The 18,986-nt window shown below is 47.0% G+C and overlaps 1 protein-coding gene across 1 annotated transcript; it reads left to right on the top strand.

Moving 5' to 3' along the window:
- The first annotated feature begins 3,458 nt into the window (after positions 1-3,458).
- CD8B (CD8b molecule) lies at positions 3,459-18,594 on the top strand. Its single transcript, XM_007954094.1, has 5 exons — positions 3,459-3,501; positions 6,423-6,782; positions 10,609-10,698; positions 16,599-16,688; positions 18,554-18,594. The coding sequence occupies exons 1-5, from the start codon at positions 3,459-3,461 to the stop codon at positions 18,592-18,594; spliced, it is 624 nt and encodes a 207-aa protein (XP_007952285.1).
- The last annotated feature ends 392 nt before the right edge of the window (positions 18,595-18,986 follow it).

The raw sequence follows: 18,986 nt of genomic DNA, 5'->3' as shown, positions 1-18,986 counted from the left end.
CAGGTACATTCCTGTGCCCCAGGAATTGAAGAAGGGGAGCTACCTCAAGTTGACCTGATTAGGGGTAGAGATAGTCCCTGATTCTCATGGGTCGGGCTCAGCCTCCTAGAGTGCGGTGACATTTTAGGAGGGCAAGGGACTCCATGATGAGTGAGGTGGGTTTTGTTGAAGGGAAGGGGATTAAGAATCAGAGTTACGTTTATAAAAGGAATATACACTACTGGACAGCCAGTCATACCCATTTTATCTGTTTGAGTTGGTGACTACTCCTCCAAACTGCCCTGCTAATTGTATGTATTCTTTAGAGTATTGACTTTAGGAAAGCCTCAAAAAAAATTTCAGTACCAGAAATACCAATACCCCATCCTGCACCCCCAGCTGGCCCACCCATGCCCCACTAGCCAAAGTCCAATGGATCTGAAATGCTCCTATACAAAGGATGACTTCCATCAGCTTCAGAAGCACTATGGTAGTTATGTTTGTGTCAGCTTGGCTGGGCCTGGTTGACTGGCTGGGCAGCTGGTGGCAGTTATTCCCCATGAAGAGACTGGTAATCACCTCCAGGGTGGGATCTACCACAAGCAGCTGAGTATCTGCTTTGGATGTGTTGTCTGCTTCCTGTATATAAGCAGCAGCTTTGGGAATGGTCTCTAGCCTATGTATGGCATGCTTGGACCCTGCATGTAGCTGTGTCGTTGTTCAGCAGCCTGCCATGCTCTGCCAACCTTGCGACTTACAATGGACTTAAATTAATGGCCTGCCATGTGGTTTGGTAACATTGGGATTCTGCCTTTTGACTTGTCAACCTTGGGGCTTCTCAGCCTCAGCAGCCAGTGGCTGTCTGAATGACGAAATGCCTCTGGCTCCAGTGGGCTGGGAGCAGGAGGCAGAGCTGGACCCCATGGTTGAGGGGCTTTCACCCAACCCCTAGAGCCTGGCATTTTGAACTTGGACTTAAAGCCTCCAAACTGTAAGAGAATAAACTCTTGTTTGTTTAAGCCATCCCATTTGTGGCATATTCCTGTCAGAGCGGCACTAGGTAACCAGAACAGGCACCTTTCTGGATGTGCTGTGCATTAGAGGGAGGCCACTTCCCTCATGCAAACAGATGCTAAAGATATACTCTAAGTGGGCAAGAAGTCAATGCTGCTTGACCACATGGGCTTGTGGTCAGAGGTCTTTAGAACTAAATCTTCCAGGACTCGGATGCATGCTGTTCATGACTGGGTCACCGCCATGGACCAAGGCTGCACTGGACAGGAGTCTAATACCCACTATGTTAAGATCTTTATTTCCCATTTTCAATTTGTTGTTGTTATTATGTGCTGTCGAGTGGGACCTGACTCATAGCAACCCCTCCTTGGGTTTCCAAGACAGTATCACTACGGAAGTAGATTGCCCAACCTTCTTTCTGAGGAGTGGCTGGTGGGTTTGAACCACCAGCCTTCTGGTTAGCAGTCAAATGCCTTAGGCAGTATGCCAAATTCAGAGATTCTAGTAAACATCCCAAAATAGCCAGCTGGTGAGTGGCAAGGCTAGAATTCAAAACCAGCTCCATTCCTTTCCTGCACCACTCTGCCTCTTTCACCTGGGACTGCCAGCTGAGATGAATGAAGGGTAAAGAAGGATTGATGACAAATAACTTGATTAGGGTATATAAGCGTCAGGACTGCTGGTGTATGAGAGTTAGTGGGTGACATGGTGCCTCACCAAACTTGTGTGGTACTCATCTTGTAACATGTTTGTGTCAGTCATAAGATAACCTGGCTCTCATGCCCCTTGGGACCCCAGGGCTGAACACAGGACTTCGAAAGCTCTCTACGTATGTCTGCGGAAGGAACAGCTTCAGGGACAGTAAAGCTTTTCTAAATATAGCAGAACTTGCAGAGAGTGGAGAGTCAAGCCGGAAAGGTGGTTCAGTTTAAACTATTTAGGGTCATGAATGCCTCTGCCTTATTTCCTACAGCATGAGAGTGGCTGCAGCTCTAAAAGCATTCATGAGCCAAAGCATCTTGGTGGTCAACTTGTTACAAAGCTCGCAGTAGTGTGAGAACTCCCCAGCTCTGCTGCCCTGTGTATGCCCAGACCTCTACAGTTACTCCTGGGAACAAGGATAAAATTGAGGGTGACACTGGCCTCCAGTTAGGCTAGGAGAGCAGCCCCACACTCAGGACATGTGCCTACTTGCTCCTTCCTCTTTAACAACTTTGAATTTGACACCCAGCTGAGTGATGTCTATCACAGCAACAGACAAAGGTATGAGAACAGGAAAGGAATGGAAAGGACACCAGATTTGGACACAGCATCCCTGCCCCACTGCCTGCTTTAAACCTCCAGTGATACACCATTCATCACCTCTTAGATAAACTGAGTTCATAGGGTAGCCCTCAGGGACTACTTGGCTGGGTCCTTGTTGGCCTCTACAGTCTCCTCTTGGACCTCCCCCTGCCTTCCTTCACTCCAGCCAGTCCTGGTGCTTCAGCCTCCCCAGGCTTCCTCTCCCTGCAGGCCTCCACAGACCCAGTTCTCCTCCCTGGGATGCCCTCTCCCCAACTCTGACCTCCTTCTTCTGGCTAACCTGCTTGAGCAGGAAGACATGGCCAGGGCTGGATTACGCAGCAGGCAGACCAAGCTGTGTGCATACTTGCAGGACAGGAAAGCAAGGCACGTGTGTATACCACACACATGCACCAAACACACACACATATCACATACAAACACAGCTTCACAGTAAACATCTTTGTTGACCTTCCTCTTGTTAATTTCGTTTTAGTGTATTTTTCTAGAAATTCCATATGGGGCACATCATAATTTTTCAGCCCTTGGGGACTCTGAAGGTCTTGGTCTAGCTTTCTCCCATCCTTCAGACAGGGTTAGGGATGTTTCTCTGCACCCCAGCTCCCAGCTCACTCCCCTCAGCCTGCAAGTTCCTTCTTCCCCCAAAAGTGTGTGGCCTGGAGGGCAGGGCTTGCGCTACAGTCACCCAGGAGGCCCCTACTAAACTACAAAGAGATGACAATTAGGGTCCAGCTCTACAGAACTTTCCTATGGGATCTACCCCACTCTGAGCCTCACCTGGCCTCAACTGTGGAGTACCCACCCTGTCCTGACCACCTGCCAGGGCAAGTGGTGATCACAGCGGTGCCTGCATTTGCTTGGCCCAGGTCTGCGGGCCTTATCTCCTCACTGGAAAGCAAGCAGTCCTAGGGGGCTCTTTGGAAACGTACCCTACACCTTTGACACGCTGGCAGGATGAGGGCGGAAACCTTAAGGTCCTCAGACCACACAGAACCCAGATGGACCTGAGGTCCCACCCCCTGCCCTGCCCAGCCCCGCCCTCCCGGCTGCCCCACTGCTGCCCTGGGTGCCCCGCCCGGTTCGTTCCCACCTACCTCCAACCCCGACAGTCGACTGTCTTTAGCTAGCCTGGCTGGGACAGGTGTCCCAGGCGGGACAAGATGCAGCCGCGGCTCTGGCTCCTCCTTGTGGCGCAGCTCTCAGGTAAGAGGGGGAGGAGACCGCGGGACGCGTGGGGCAGGGACAGGGTGGTGGGCGTTGGACCCTGGGAGAGCCCGAGTTAAGTTTAGACATGGCTGTGCGGGCAGGAACGAAAGCCCGGGGCTGTGGAGGAATCGGGAGGGTGGTGGTGGGGCATGCACCCTTTCTGAGGGTGGAAAGAAAACCCCTTATCCCATTACCCCAGGGGTCCAGGAAGCTCCAAGGCTGAAGACACCTCTACCCAAAAACCTGAACCTAAGAGAAGGGGAGACAGTAAAAAAGGAAGGAGAAAGTAGGGAGGAGAGAGGAAAGGATATAGAGAGGGGAGGGCAAAAGAAGGAAAATGCTCTTGTGGGTGGGGGCTCCCCCAGGAATGTGCCCCCAGGAAAGGGTCAGGGGCTCAGCGCTGGCTTCCCTGTTCCACACTTCAGGAGGCCAAGGGTCCTATAGACACTTTTTTTTTTCCTTGCTTCCGGAGACGTGTCTGTCATGCAGTGGGCCAAACACCAGGCTGTTAGAGGTCCAGTAAAATATGGTGGGGTACCTCCTCTGGCTTCCTGGTTCTCCAGTATTCCCTGGTGTGGGTTACTGTGTGGCGTATGGCTCCAGAAAGAAGCAGCATTGGAGTTAGGATATTGGAGTTGGAAGGTAAGCAGGAGTCTAGATTGTCATTCTGACTGAGCCTGGTCAGACCACCTTTTGGAAGAAGCCCCTTCAAACTGCTCTCTAACCTGTGGTTGTTTGCTCTCATGCCCAAAAAGCCCAAAACTGGTCACCAGAGAGGGTAACCAGGCCTGCTGCCCCCAGGCTCTGACCCAGTGAGCTCAGCAACATAAGTACAAGTTATCCAGGCCATTCAAAGCTTATTAGTTATTGCCGATCATTCTAGAAACAGCACATCCTTCTGAAGAATGGAATCACTGGGCTATTGACAGGAACAAAAGAGTCCAATGAGGTGGCATATGTGCTAAGGCCTGGCTCTGTGTCCTGCACAGCAGCGCCTTAACGAAGGTCAGGTGTTTAGTCTCTGACGACAGAAAGGCAAGTTAGACAAGAGAGAGGCCAGTGTGTGTCTCAGTCAGGAAGTCTTCACACAAGGACATAGGAGGGGAAATGTGCACTTGCAGCCCAAGGTCTCTTCTGACCCCTTTATGCTTCGAGGATCCCCTTCTGGGCTTTCCTGGAAGGGTTTGGGAGTCTATATTTGTGGCCCACTTTGTGTGTGCAAGCACATGACCCAGCTCCACGAAAGGATCACAGGTTTCAATTCAGGGAGTGCTTCAAAGCACAGGTTCTGGGGTCCCATGACCTGGGTTTGAATTTGGACCCACCATATATAGGCTGTGTGGACTTGAGCACGTCCTTCACTGTCCTGAGACGATTCTTGTACCACACTCAACACAGCACTTGTGTTGGGTCAGCTCAATATATATTGTCATAATCTATTTCTGTTATCTTCCTGAAGAGGTCAGTTACCCAAAACAAGAACCTCTGCTCCACTGAACAGACAATAATGGTGTTTGGGGAGAGAAGAGAAGTCCCAGTAGCCATTTCGACCCGAGATACCACATCTCTCACAATGCAAGCAGAAGTTCAGAGTGGTCTGTGACTGAAGTAAAAAGTTTAAGTTCATTTCATCTGTGTAAGAAAGGCCACTATGGGACCATGGAGCCAGAGCCGCAAACACAGTCGGACAGCTCCTCTTGGGCACACATACCCTTACTGGCCTTCTCCATCCACCAGATCTCCTGGGTCTATGTCCTCTCTGTTCCTCTCCCTCCTGAGTCTCTATCCTAATCTGCAGGGTTTCCATCTGCCCACAGCTAACATGAATGGCTCACCAGGCCAGGGTCAGTTGGTTCTTCACCTTGAGATTTCATTTGCTGCCAGTAACAACCCCAGAGATGTGAGACACATGCACAATGATTTACTCTTGTTTAGCGTGTTACCGTTTGCAATGCGCTTTCTCGGATATTTTCTCATTTCTTTCTAACCCTCAGAGGCAGGCAGTGAAGCAGCACCCAACTGTCCTTTTACAGGGAGGAGACAGGCTTAGTGCTCACACAACCGGTACAGGGCCCGGATTCAAAGCCAGGTCTGGGAGTCCTGTTCTTGTTCTCAAGGGCTTGCTGAGTGCTTTCCATCAGAGACTAAAATGAACTCCTAGCCATGCTTCCACTCAGGAATGGCAATCCAGTGACCAAATGAACAGAGGGTAGAGTTTGCTGGGTGGGAAAATGATGGTCTCTAATTGTGCCCACCAGGGGATGGTGAGTTCCTATTGTGGGTTGTCATCGCTGTCCAGAATGGTGGCTGGTTCTCTTGTAGGTTGGTTAGACTAGCCATGCACTCTGCCTGCAGTTCTGAGCTTCTCTCCAGCTTGTCCTTGGGTCTTTCTCAGGAGCCTGGAGCCTGTTGAAAGTCCAGACATTTAATAACAGCAGGACTAGGGGAAATGTTACAGAAAGGCTTTGGTTTCAGACTTTGAAACCCTGAGTTTGAATCCTATCTATACAATGACTAGCTATAGGTAGGACCTTGTACAAGTAACTTCCTGCCTCAGTTTCATCATCCATATAATGGGAATGAAAACCCCTAAGCAGGTTTGAGGCTTGATTGAGATAACTTATGTAACAATCCAGGCGTGTAAGTATACAATCAACACATGGCAGTCCCAACCCGTCCCCTTCGTAAAGCTAGGCATAGCAAACACTGTCTTGCAGATCATCTCCTGGATGGAGAAAGTATACCAGCTTTGAGGCCAGGAGCCACCAGCTGCCTTTAACACAGTCCCTGGACCCTGTAGCTGATCAGGTTCTTCCACAGCTTTTCTTGTGATCCTGTGACTCAGTGTAACTCTGAGGACTCACAACTGATAACAGGACAACATCCTGATGGTCTCTGCTCTTTCTGGCTTCTCGTAGCTCTCCACAGTAGCTTGGCACTCCATCAGACACCTGGATCCCTAATGGTTCAGACCCACCAAACAGCGATCCTGTCCTGTGAGATGAAAACTTCCCGCACTAATATGCGTATCTACTGGCTGAGACAGCGCCAAGCCCCAAGCCTGAACAGTCACCATGAGTTCCTGGCCCTCTGGGATCCCATGCAACGGACTGTGTATGGCAACAATGTGGTACAGAAGGAGCTAACTGTGTCTCAGAATGGGCCACGGTTCACCCTCAACCTCACAAGGGTGAAGCCTTCCGACAGCGGAACCTACTTCTGCATGGTTGTTGGGAACCCTGAGTTGACCTTCGGGAAAGGAACTCAGCTGCATGTGGGTAAGAATCTGGTTCAATGCTACAGACAAGCACTGAGCACCTACTGTGTGCCAGGGGCACAGGCCAGGCTCTGGGGCTGCCTCACTTGCAGCAAGCGCCCACACCTCCAAAGAGGAGACAGCCTGGAGCAATAGCAATGTACTGAGCTTTACCCAGGCCAAGCATGTACAAATGCTTCACTTGTCACACTTAATGCTGTAGGGACTAGTCTTTTACAGATGAGGCTAAAAGAGATGGGTCAGGGTCAGAGATGGCTATATTGCTTCTTATGGGAACAGGGCAGGGACTGTCCCCAGGCCATGTCAGACCCACTTGAGGCTGGATTGGGCTCTGTCCACAGGCCTGACAGTGTCTCAGAAATCCCACAAAGTGTGCACGCAGGGAAAGAATTCTCTCACTGCTCCTACTATCCAGCAAGAACGTTTCTGAGGGAAGTGGATGGGCAGGCATTGCACTCACATTTTCTCAGCCCACACCCTAAGTTGCAGGGAGTGAGAAGCCCTGGTCCCAGACCAGTTCTGCTGAAAATTCTCTATTATTACTGAGATATTTCACATTCCTGTTTCACACTAAGTTCTTGATGTGTGTTTTACATGTACCAAACCAAACCTACTGCCACTGAGTCGATTCCAACTCATAGTGACCCTTTAGGACGGAGTAGAACTGCCACATAGGGTTTCCAAGGTTATAAATCTTGACAGAAACAGACTGCTTCATCTTTCTCCCATGCAGCAGCTGGTAGGTTCAAAATGCTGACTTTGGTCAGCGTCTGAATGCTTCAACCACTACACCATATTACACCATATTACAGTACATCTCAATTCAGACTGGCCACATTTCAAGGGCTTAGCACATGTGGCAAGAGGCCACCATATTGCACAGGGAAGATTAATTAAGGGAGCAAAAGGAATCACACCCAGAAATTAGACTGCTCAGTATAGGGCACGGCAGAGAGAGAAATTAGAGGCACAATGAGTCAGACAACAAATGGGGTGTTGCCTCTGTCCACCCCCATCCCCAGCCTTGGGCCTTGGGTGGGACTGGGTGGGGGAGTGAGCGCTCTGGCAGAAGCCCAGGTGTTCTTCAAGTTGAGAGCTGACTGATTCCTGTATTGAAATTTGGCTGTTTTGGGGGTGCGTGGGAGGAAGAGGGAGAGGTTTTGGTTTGGCTTATTGCTTGTGTCTCTGCAAACCCCACATCTTCCCACTCATGAGATTTCAGGATCCAAGAAAGTTAGATGGTAAGAGAAGCAAAACTGATTTTCAGGGTCTTCCACCACCTCCACCACCACCTATTCTTGGCTTCGATAGTGCCAAACCCCCTTGCACCGCCCAGCACAGTAAATGCTTGCCACTGTAATCTCTCCATGCATGGGGTATCCAGGGCAACAGCCTCCCTCCTGCTCCCTGCTGGGCAGTGCATTTTAAAGGGGGCAGCTAAGAGAGTAGTGGGAGCTCTGGTAGCATAGTGGCTAAGACACTTGCCTGCTAACCAGACGGCTGGCGGTTCAAACCCACCAGCCACTCCTTGGAAGGAAGGTTGGGCAATCCTACTTCCGTAGTGATACTGCCTCGGAAACCCAAGGAGGGGTCGCTATGAGTCGGGTTTGACTCGACGGCACATAACAACAACAACAAGAGAGTAGTGGAAGTATTTGGGAAGAGTGGGGCCTTTTCTCAGTCCCCTCAAGCACGTCATAGGCACCAAAGGCCTGCTTTTTACTGAGAAGAGAGATTTGAGTGAGGAAGCAAGAGGAATCAGCAGGATCTGCCTCTGGGCAAGAAGAAATTAAAACAACACAATCTTTCCCCAAAGGCCCCACCAGATGCAGGCCACTGTGCCAAGTCAAGGGCCTAAGGTCCTATAGACCGCCTCCCATGTGAGCCTCACCACTGACCCATCGTCTCACCCCTCTGTGCATCCTTGTGTATAAAGCAAGGGGAACAGAACTTCTAGGACTGTGAGGATTAAATGAGATAACAGAATGCAGTGACATCCCTAACACAGGCTCCTTCCAGATTCGGGTACCATAGCAGGTGTTGTTTTTCCTATTATAATCGTTACCCTCAGCACTCTGATGACCAAGGGCCTTGGGTTGGCCTAATGTGTTTAACTTTTTGTCAGAAAACATTTTCACATTAGGCAATGTGGCGTAATGAGAGCACAGGTTCTAGAATCAAACTCTTGGTTCAAATCCTGGCTCTGCTAATTAATGGCCATCTAAGTTTGGGTAGAAGTCCCTGGGTGGTACAAATGGTTAATGTCCTTGGCTGCTAACTGAGAGGTTGGAAGTTCAAGTCCACCCTGAGGAGCCATCCACTAAAAACCTTACAAGGGCACAGTTCTGCTCTGACACACATGGTGTCACCGTGAGTCGGAGTCGGCTCGACGGCAACTGTTGTTTTCAGGGTTTTTTTTTTTTTTTTTTGTGTGTGTGTGTGTGTGTGTTTAACTTTGGGCAAGTTATTTCAGCTGTCTGAGCCTAGGTTTCCTTGTGGATAAAAATGAGAATAGCAGTACCTACCCAAAAGTTATTGGATTCAATAAATTTAGGCTGAAGAGCTTAGCACTGCCATCAGCACGTGGTAGGAACTTAAGTGTTCATTCTAATTAATTGGCTCTTCTTAGAAACTTCATAAAGCAGACAGAGCAGATAATCTTTTCTCCACTTTCCAGAGGAATCTTAGGGAGGTGAAATTCAAGGGGTCTACTTTTCACATGAAAGATGTCAGCCCCCAAATGACAGATTCATTGGCTGCCCCTCTCTCTTCCCTGGCTCTAGAGTTTAAGTTCCTGGCATCACCCTTTTCATTCTCTTACCATTTTGCAGAAGATCATTTCTGTGAAATCTCTTTACTTAATCCACAAAGGCAAAGCCAGACTCAGCAGGGCCTGGTGTTCACACCACTCCTCAGCTGGCACAGTCCTCAGTTCCTCAGAACCCAGTCTCTCCTTTTGCTCTGAGTGCTTCTCCCACTGCCCTTCCCAGCACTTTGGAATGTGACACCGAGTCAGAATGAAGGAGTGCAGTACCGTGCCCAGGAGCCAGGAGAGGGGCTCGGGGTCCCAGCTCAGCACTCTCCATGGTGGGGCCTTGAGGCCAGCCCCTACCTCTCTGGCATTCACCTTTGATATTAAACTTTGAGACTAGACCAAAGGTCTAACTCTAATATTTTATAATTTTTAAGGACACAGGAGAAAAAAAACAAATCCCAAAATATGCATCCTCTATGGGTTGTATATACAGAAAAGGGCACCCATCTCCTTTCTAGGAGCTTCCTCCACTTGCTTAGAGATTGGCAGGATGAGCTGAGGGGCTGGTGGTACCAAGGGCATGGGGACCCCAGCTTCAGCCCAAGGGCTTCAGTCAAGTGCAGCCAGGTCTATTGCAAGCATTTCCAAGTACACCATCCTCTTTAATTCTTACGATCATCCCAAGAAGGTGGGGCATCTTTATTTTAGCATGTAGGGAAACTGAGGCAGAGAGGTTAAGTGACTTGACCCCAGTCACAAAGAAGTGAATCAAGGGTACTGGGGCTTTGCTCATGCCTGCACTTTTTGCAGTGCAGCCCCTCTCCCTCCAGGACATCAAGTTGACCCCCACCCCTATCCCTTCAGATGCATTTGAGAATTGGGAAAGCAGATCAAAAATTCTACTTCTCTATGATCATCAAACCCTGTAGCAGTCTAGGGAACAGTCACACCACAGTCGTAGTGTTCCAGGGACCTCTTCACTACCAGATGCAAGGAATACAGTTGTAAGTGTTATCTGTAAATCTACCCAGGGTTTACCTACTGAGATATGTGTCTTGTTTTCTTTCTGTAGTTGATGTTCTTCCCACCACTGCCCAGCCCACCAAGAAGCCCACCACCAAGAAAAAAGTACGACGGATCACAAACCTACTTACCAGGAAGGGTGAGTTCTCCCGTCTCCCCCCTGGACCCTCAGAAGCAAGGCGGAGTCTTATTCACTTCATTCCTTGCTCATTTCATTCATTCAACAAGCACTTCCCAAGTGTTGATTCTGTGTCCTGTCTCTGGCAGCATGCCGGGGGCAGAAGGGAAACTGCATATGACAGCGGCACGCAGTCTAGTGGGAGACGGGCTCACAAACTGTCACAAGACAAAACTCAATGAAGGATGAATCCACACAAAAACTTGCACATCAATGTTCAGAGTAGTATTAGTCATAATAGCCAAAAAGTAGAAACAACCCAAATGTCCTGATGAATGAATAAACAAAATGTGGTATATCCACATGACAAATATTATTTGTTTATTTGTTGTTCAAATAAAGTTTGAAGTACTGATGCATGCTACAACATGGACGAACCTTGAAAACATTATATGGTGAAAGAAGCCAGTCACAAGAGTCTACTTATTTATGATTCCATTTATATGAAATGCCCAGAATAGGCAAATTTGTAGACATAGAATGTAGATTAAAGAATGCCGAGGGCTCAGAGAAGAAGAGAATGAGGAATGAATCCAAAAGGGTATGGAGTTTCTTTTTAGGAAGGACAAAATGTTCTAAAATTAGATTGTGATTCAAAGGTTGAGCAACCTTTGAATACAGGTAGTCCCCAGCTTATGACAGGGTTCTGTTCCAATGTCTTCATCTTAAGTCGATTCTGAAGTAAGCCAAATGCCCTTTTCCCCCCCACTATTATTACCTTTAGGAGCTCTGGTAGCATAGTGGCTAAAGCACTTGACTGCTAACCAGAAGGCTGGCGGTTCAAACCCTCCAGCCACTCCTCGGAAGGAAGGTTGGGCAATCCTACTTCTGTAGTGATACTGCCTCGGAAACCCAAGGAGGGGTCGCTATGAGTCGGAGCCGACTCGATGGCACATAACAACAACAACAACATTGTTGTTGTTGTTGTTATGTGCCATTGAGTCAACATTATTACCTTTATAAATCTGCAGTATTTATCTGCAAGTGAACATCTGTGAATGATCCAAACCAAAACCCATTGCTGTCTAATTGAATCCAACTCATAGTGGACAGAGTAGAGCTACCCCATAGTGTTTCCAAGGTTGTAATCTTTACAGAAGCAGACTGCCACATCTTTCTTCCATGGATTGGCTGATGGGTTGGAACTGCCCACCTTTCAGTTAGCAGCCAAGCGCTTAATCACTGCGCCACCAAGATTCCCCCTGAGAATAATAACATCAGCAAATTTCTCTATGCAACATATTACTTATGATAAAATGTACAAAAAAAAAAAGGCAGTCATTAAGTGCAGTCATAAGTCAAATACATCGTAAGACAGGTACTATCTGTAATCTAAAAACCAGTGAATTATATACTTTAAGTCAGTGAACTTTATGATATGTAAATTATATCTCAATAAAGCTGATAAAAACTAGGCAAACAAAAAGCCCAGCCCATAGGACCAGCACTTTAAATTTTTCCTGTTTTCGTGTCTAATACAGTATGTGCTTAATATCTGTTTGTTACTGAGTGAACAACTGTGCTTCTCTGTGCTGTAAGCACCAGACACTGCAGCTGAGTACACACACATTCCAACACATACATACACACACTCAAATACACACATACTTGCACACACACTTTCCTTGAACTCATGGGCCCAAATGTGTTCTTGGAAAAATACTAATCTCTACCCCCAAAAGTCACTGGTGACAAACAGAAAGTGTCACCAGCTCCTACCTATAGAACAAACCACACGAAGCCATGACAAGGCTACCTTATGCCACTTGGGCTGCTTCGTCTTAAACACACAGTGGAACTAGAACCTGTGAGAGCTAGAACTCGGCAGGACTACCTTGCTTTTCCACTTCTCACGAGTTTTCCACCTTTGACAGAGTGCAGTCTTACCACTTTTCTGTTGCTCATTTTAGGGGAAAACATTTAAGTTTTCCTTCTCTGACAGATTTCCACCTTACACAGATTCTGCCTTTCACAGGTTTTACTGTGTAATGTACTAGATAGAGTCTGAGAGGCATCTAGCAGGATTTAGACAAGGGAGTGGTAAGCTGCCACAGGCAAAGTCTTTAGGAACAGAAAGGTGGAGACAGAATGACCTTGTTTTATACAGCACTTATACCCTGAAAATTTTCCTTAAAGGAGTTCAGGCAGAACACATTAAAAAAGAACACAAAACATTAAAACAAGGATGCAAAAACTGGGTCTGTGCTGTGGCTCTAGAGGTGCAAGCAAACTTCATGGAAGCAAAAGGTATCCTCCAAGTCCCATGCAACCTCCCACCCCTTGTGATGGCATAAAGGGACAACACCGGGCCTCAGAAGATGAGCCTCCCTCTTAGCACAGAAGCCTAGGAGGAATCTGCTCTGTCCATCCTGGTGTAGGGACTGTTGAACAATAATAAATCCAGCATCATTGTTATAAATTAGGTAAAAGAAGGTCTTCAAATTTCTTATAATCAACCCTCAGTAAAATTCAAGGGTAAAATGCAAATAAATTAAAAGGGCTTTCATTTAGTTATGCCTGGGGTTGCCATGAGTCGGGGCAGCAAAAGTAAAAAGAAAAACCCGACTGTGTGTGAGGGTGGCCAAGTGGAGTGGGATTGGCTGGGGGAGGTAAGTGAAGGTTGTATTTAGAGAAGGAGTTTGGGGCAGTGTAGCCTAACAGTGAGTCAGCCAGATACAGGCCTGCCTCCCTGTCTACTACTGCCTATACTGTGTGACCTTGGGCAAGTCATTCAGCTCTCTGAACCTCCATTTCCCTATCTGTAAAATAATTATGATAATGCCCTTAACAGAGAGATGATGAAAATTAAGTGAGATACATAAGGCACTCAGAGCTTGTTAGGGCACCCAGGCAGAGCTCAGAGCTTGTTATAATTGGACCCACAGGACCGCCATAGGTAGGGGCTTAGGATAACCTCTTGAGATAGCATCAGTAGTTCTGGAGAATGGTTTCTAAACCGCTCTCTCAGGAGCAGGGTGGTGACATCCAGACCCAGGAGACCGTGAGGCTCAAGCAAGGCAAGGAAGACCAGGCTAGGAGTGTCACTGGTGTGACTCTGGCTCCCTGCCTATGCAAGCCTTGCACTCCCTTTCCTGGAAGTAGCAACTTTTCCTGGAGTCACAGTTTGGATGGGTAACCATGCATCTGCATGGACCTATGGTTGTATCACTGGCCTGCAGTTCAAATATGACCCCTCCTCAAGAAGCCATAGCCCCCCCCCATGAGGAGGGGGACTTTCCTGCCCTGCAGTCCCCTGGAGTCTGTGCCCACCTCCATTATCTTTTTTTTTTTTTCCTAGCTTTATTGAAGTATAATTTACATACCATAAAACCTACCCATTTCAAGTAGGCAACAACATAATGTTTAGTAAATTTACCAAGTTATGCAACCATTGCCACAATCTAGCTTTAAACCATTTGCATCCCTCCAGTAAGATCGCTTGTGCCTGTGTCCTGTTCATCTCCATTCCCAGCTTCAACCCCTGGCAACCATGAATCTACTTTCCTCTCTATGGATTTGCCTCTCATGGTCATTTCAAATCAATGGGCTTATTGCAACATGGGGCTTTCGTGGCTGACTTCCTCCACTCAGCACAGTGTTTTTGAGGTTTATCCATATTGTGAGAACATGGAGGAGGTAAGACGCAGGCAGGCAGAAATCTTTAACATCTCAAAGGCAGGAAGGACTTTCAAGGACCTATCGTTCACCATTCCACCCAGTGAGGGAACCTCCTCTCCAGCTTTGGCTTGTTCCCCTCCACAAAGCGCCCCATTCCACTTCCCACCACAGGCTCTCATGTTTCTGTGACATACCTGGCAGGGCTTTAGAACTAGGAAGAACTACAGCCATATCTTGGTCCTATTTTTTAGTAGCTGGGTGACTTTGGGCATGTAGCTTATCCTCTGAACCTAGGTTTTCTCAACCATAAAATACCTTTTCACAAGATGGAAACTTGCAGTTAGTTACCTAGTACATAATAGATATTCAGTAAAAATTTTCTCCCCTCCTTGACATCCAAAACTTTTTCTAATTATTCTAATACTCGTATATACCTTGATCCCAAATCCACATCCTTGTCCTTTTCACCCATGGGTTCTTGTTCTGCCCCTCAGCTACTTCCAGGGACCAATTTCCAGGGCATGAAAGGTGTCATTAGGATTTGCAGCACTGATAATATAAACCTTTTTAAGTGGCATGAAAAGTGGACAAAGGAACAGATAGGAAACCTATGGAAGAAAAATCATACAAGTGATCAATATGTCTATGAAAATATGCTGATGCTCACAACTAATCAAGGAATTGAAATGAAATATAGTTTCCACCCACTGGATTGGCAATAGCTTTTCATAACATCCAGGGTTGGCAATGGGTAGGGAATTGTACCCCCCGCCATGAACTGGTGGCAGGTGGGAATGTGAATTTGTTCAGCCTTTTGGGAAGGCAATTTGACAATATCTATTACAATTTGGAGTCCCTGGGTGGTGCAAACGGTTAATGCCCTCACTGCTACCCTAAGGTTAACAGTTCAAGCTTACCCAGAGTCAGCCCAGAAGAAAGACCTGGTGGTCTACTTCTGGAAAATCAGCCACTGAAATCCTACAGAGCACAGTTCTACTCTGACACACATAGGGTCGCCATAAGTCAAGGTCAACTGCACCAGGCAACTGGTTTGGATTTTTATTACAATTTATGATGTACATAGTCTATGGTTTAGCAATTCCCATTCCCAATATTTGCTTCAGTAAAGCATCTGCATAAGGAGACACTTACTAGGATGTTCTTTGCAGAGCTACTTGTAAAAGCAAAACACCAGGCATAACCTAAATGCCTATCAATGATTAAATAATCCTTGTTGTTGTTGTTGTTGTTATGTGCCGTCGAGTCGGCCCCGACTCATAGCGACCCCTCCTTGGGTTTCCGAGGCAGTATCACTACGGAAGTAGGATTGCCCAACCTTCCTTCCGAGGAGTGGCTGGTGGGTTTGAACCGCCAGCCTTCTGGTTAGCAGGCAAGTGTCTTAGCCACTATGCTACCAGAGCTTAGTATGTCCAAACTATTGAAAGCTTTTCTGCTGGTAAGAAGAATATGCTGATGTGATTAAGCAAGGATTTAAAAAGGAGTTGCAAAACAATTTGTACAGTATATTCCACTTTGTGGTTTAAAAAAAAAAAAAAAAAAAAACAACCTTTATGTGTCTCTGTAACTATATGTATGTGTAAAGGCAAACAGAAAGGTACCAGATTAATAATGTTTCTGTGAAAGAGCTGGGATGTGAAGGGAACTCTAACCATATGCTGGAATATTTTCTAATGAAAATTTAGTTAGCTATTTCTTGTAAAATTAAAATGTTAAAAAATTTTGTTTTTTGAAGTGAAAATCCCATTACCAGCCAGGAAAATTATCCACCTCCTTTGAACATAAATAGCTACTGAGTTTAAGGAATGTCTTTAAATTTACATGTTGTTGTTGTTGTTACGTGCCGTGGAGTCAGACCCAACTCATAGCGACCCCTCCTTGAGTTTCCGAGGCAGTGTCACTACGGAAGTAGATTGCCCAAACTTCCTTCCGAGGAGTGGTTGGTGGGTTTGAACCGCCAGCCTTCTGGTTAGCAGTCAAGTGCCTTAGGCACTACGCTACCAGAGTTCCTAAATTTATATATGGAACATGAAATGTTATATATAGAATTATCTCAATGATGTTTAAAGTGCATAGAAAAAAGACTAGAAGGAAATACAGCAAATGCTAATAGTGGTATTCTCTGGGAAGAGGGGCTTCCAAATGATTTCTTCCTTGTATTCATCTGCATCTGTAGCTAGCTCTCAGATGTTCAGTAATGAGCATGTTTCATGTGTCTTTTCCAGGCCCATCTTGTAGCCCCATCACCCTTGGCCTGCTGGTGGCTGGCATCGTGGTTCTGCTTGTGTCTCTGAGTGTGGCCATCCACCTTCACTGTGAGTCCTATTGGGATGCCATGATGACCCATTTGCTGTTTGAAGTGTCCCTAAGGGTACTTTCTTCTGTGGGGGAACAGAGCTATGACAGCCTAGTGGAAGTTTCCACAGAGAACCAATGAGAGGCACTTGATTCTTGATTGTTGGCTAGGAGACCACCCTGTCTGTGGAGCTGGCTAACCTGGCTTTGATTCAACCCTGCTGCTCCCTTGTGACCCTTGGTGATCTTGGGCAGGCACCCTGACCTCTCTAAGGCCCAGCTGCCTCACCTCAGGATAATAGCATTGTTTCCCTCCTAGAGTTGCTGCCTATAGAGTCTTGCCCAGAGTGCTTGGCATATGATGTGTTCCATAAGTAGGAACTTATTGGGACTGGAAGCTAAGTGCACAAAGAGATTGTGGGTGGGGGTTTGAGTTTTGTCCTCAGAAGCCAGAAATCCTCCCCATAGATGAGGCTGTAGGGAAACACAGAGATGGCTACTGCTCCCTCAGCTACTCCAGAGATTGAATCATCTCTTTCTTTGGGTTTCCCCAGGCTCTGCACAGCACTGGGCTCAGGATAAAGGTGGAGAGCTAGAGAGCTGGCCCACACAGCTGCCTATGAGTTCAGAGGCCCAGATGCTGCCCCTGGTTCTGCCGCTCTCCTCTGCCTCCTTGAACATGTCACATCCTGTCCGGGCTTCTATAAAATGGGAGAAGGGCATTAGGAGTACGGTCTCTATCGATGGTCTTAACTTTTATGGGTCACAGACTCCTTCGAACATTTGATGACAGTTATGGGCCCTGTCCACAGAGAAATACACTTGTGCACACACTTCAGCATACATTTGCCTCCTTCAAAGGGGTCTGTTTATCCCCATTACAGTTCAGGAATCTGAAAACTTTTCTAATCATGGACTTCATCAGAAAAAAAAAAAAGAAAATTATAAATACAAACTGCAATTCAATGTATTTATATATTTAACATATTATATATATTATTAAACGTGCTTCAAAAATAAAAAGTAATAAAGGATGAGATAAACATGTACATATACATATTATGTTTTCATCCTGTATCCCAGTGGGAAATTTTGCACATCTGAGTACACAGGCTCTCGTTAAGCACACACATCAGGAAGGGCAGGATTGAATGTTCAGGGGCATAGAGTCAGGAGTAGATTAACTAGGCTTGAATTCTGGCTTTAGCACTCACTAGTTATATGACTTTAGGCAAGTTACTCACTTACTTTGTGCCTCAGTTTCCTCTTACACAAAATGGACAAAATACTAGTAGAACCCAACTCATAGACTTGCTATGAGTGAGCATTGTTGTTGTTGTTGTTATGTGCCGTCGAGTCGGCCCCGACTCATAGCGACCCCTCCTTGGGTTTTCGAGGCAGTATCACTACGGAAGTAGGATTGCCCAACCTTCCTTCCGAGGAGTGGCTGGTGGGTTTGAACCGCCAGCCGTCTGGTTAGCAGGCAAGTGACTTAGCCATTATGCTACCAGAGCTCCTGAGTGAGCATTAAGGGGGTTATAATGTGAGAAGTAAGGAGCTCTGGTGGTGTAGTGCCCAAGGCACTTGACTGCTAACCAGAAGGTTGGCGGTTCAAACCCACCAGCCACTCCTCGGAAGGAAGGTTGGGCAATCTGCTTCTGTAGTGATACACCCTCAAAAACCCAAGAAAGGATTGCTACGAGTTGGAGACTACTCCACAGCACATAACAACAACAACACAATATGAGAGGTATTCAGGCCAGGGCCAGGGACGTGGGAAGTGCCTGAGGTGTTAACTGTCCCTATCAACACCTCCTCAGTCTCTGGGGCTTGGCACTGGTGGCCACAGCCCACCCTGACTGGAGCTCTTGCTTTCCTCTTTCAGGCCTATGGAGGAGAGCCCGGCTTCGCTTCGTGAAACAGTAAGTTCTTGTGGCCTCAGAAAAGGAGCTGAATGTACCTTGGGTGTGGTCTTGGGCTCCTCACCTCCCACTGCTGCTCTCAGCCTCTAACTGCATCCAGGAGTCAAAGTTTAGGCATCACCTTCCAAAAATCATAGTCTGCATAAAGAAATGGGCGAGAGAGTCCAGGTACAGAGATAACTTAAACAAAAATCCTGATTCATCATCTAAGTATGTTTCCAGTGGTCAGACTCAGCTCTCCAGGGGCTAGCAATCAACCCTTGCTTGCATAGAGTGTTGGAAAGCATTCCAATTTCTATCCCACCCATTATTTCACTTGACTTGGTCCTGATTGAACCCAAAGGTTTATTTCCCCCATTTTACAGATCAGTGGAGAGATTTGCTTAAAACCTCCAA

This window comes from Orycteropus afer, unplaced genomic scaffold (assembly GCF_000298275.1).
Source record: "Orycteropus afer afer isolate SDZICR_OR568_19922 unplaced genomic scaffold, OryAfe1.0 scaffold00431, whole genome shotgun sequence".
Lineage (NCBI taxonomy): Eukaryota > Metazoa > Chordata > Mammalia > Tubulidentata > Orycteropodidae > Orycteropus > Orycteropus afer.
Note: the sequence above shows the minus strand (reverse complement) of the source record. Positions and strands in the feature narration are given on the sequence as shown.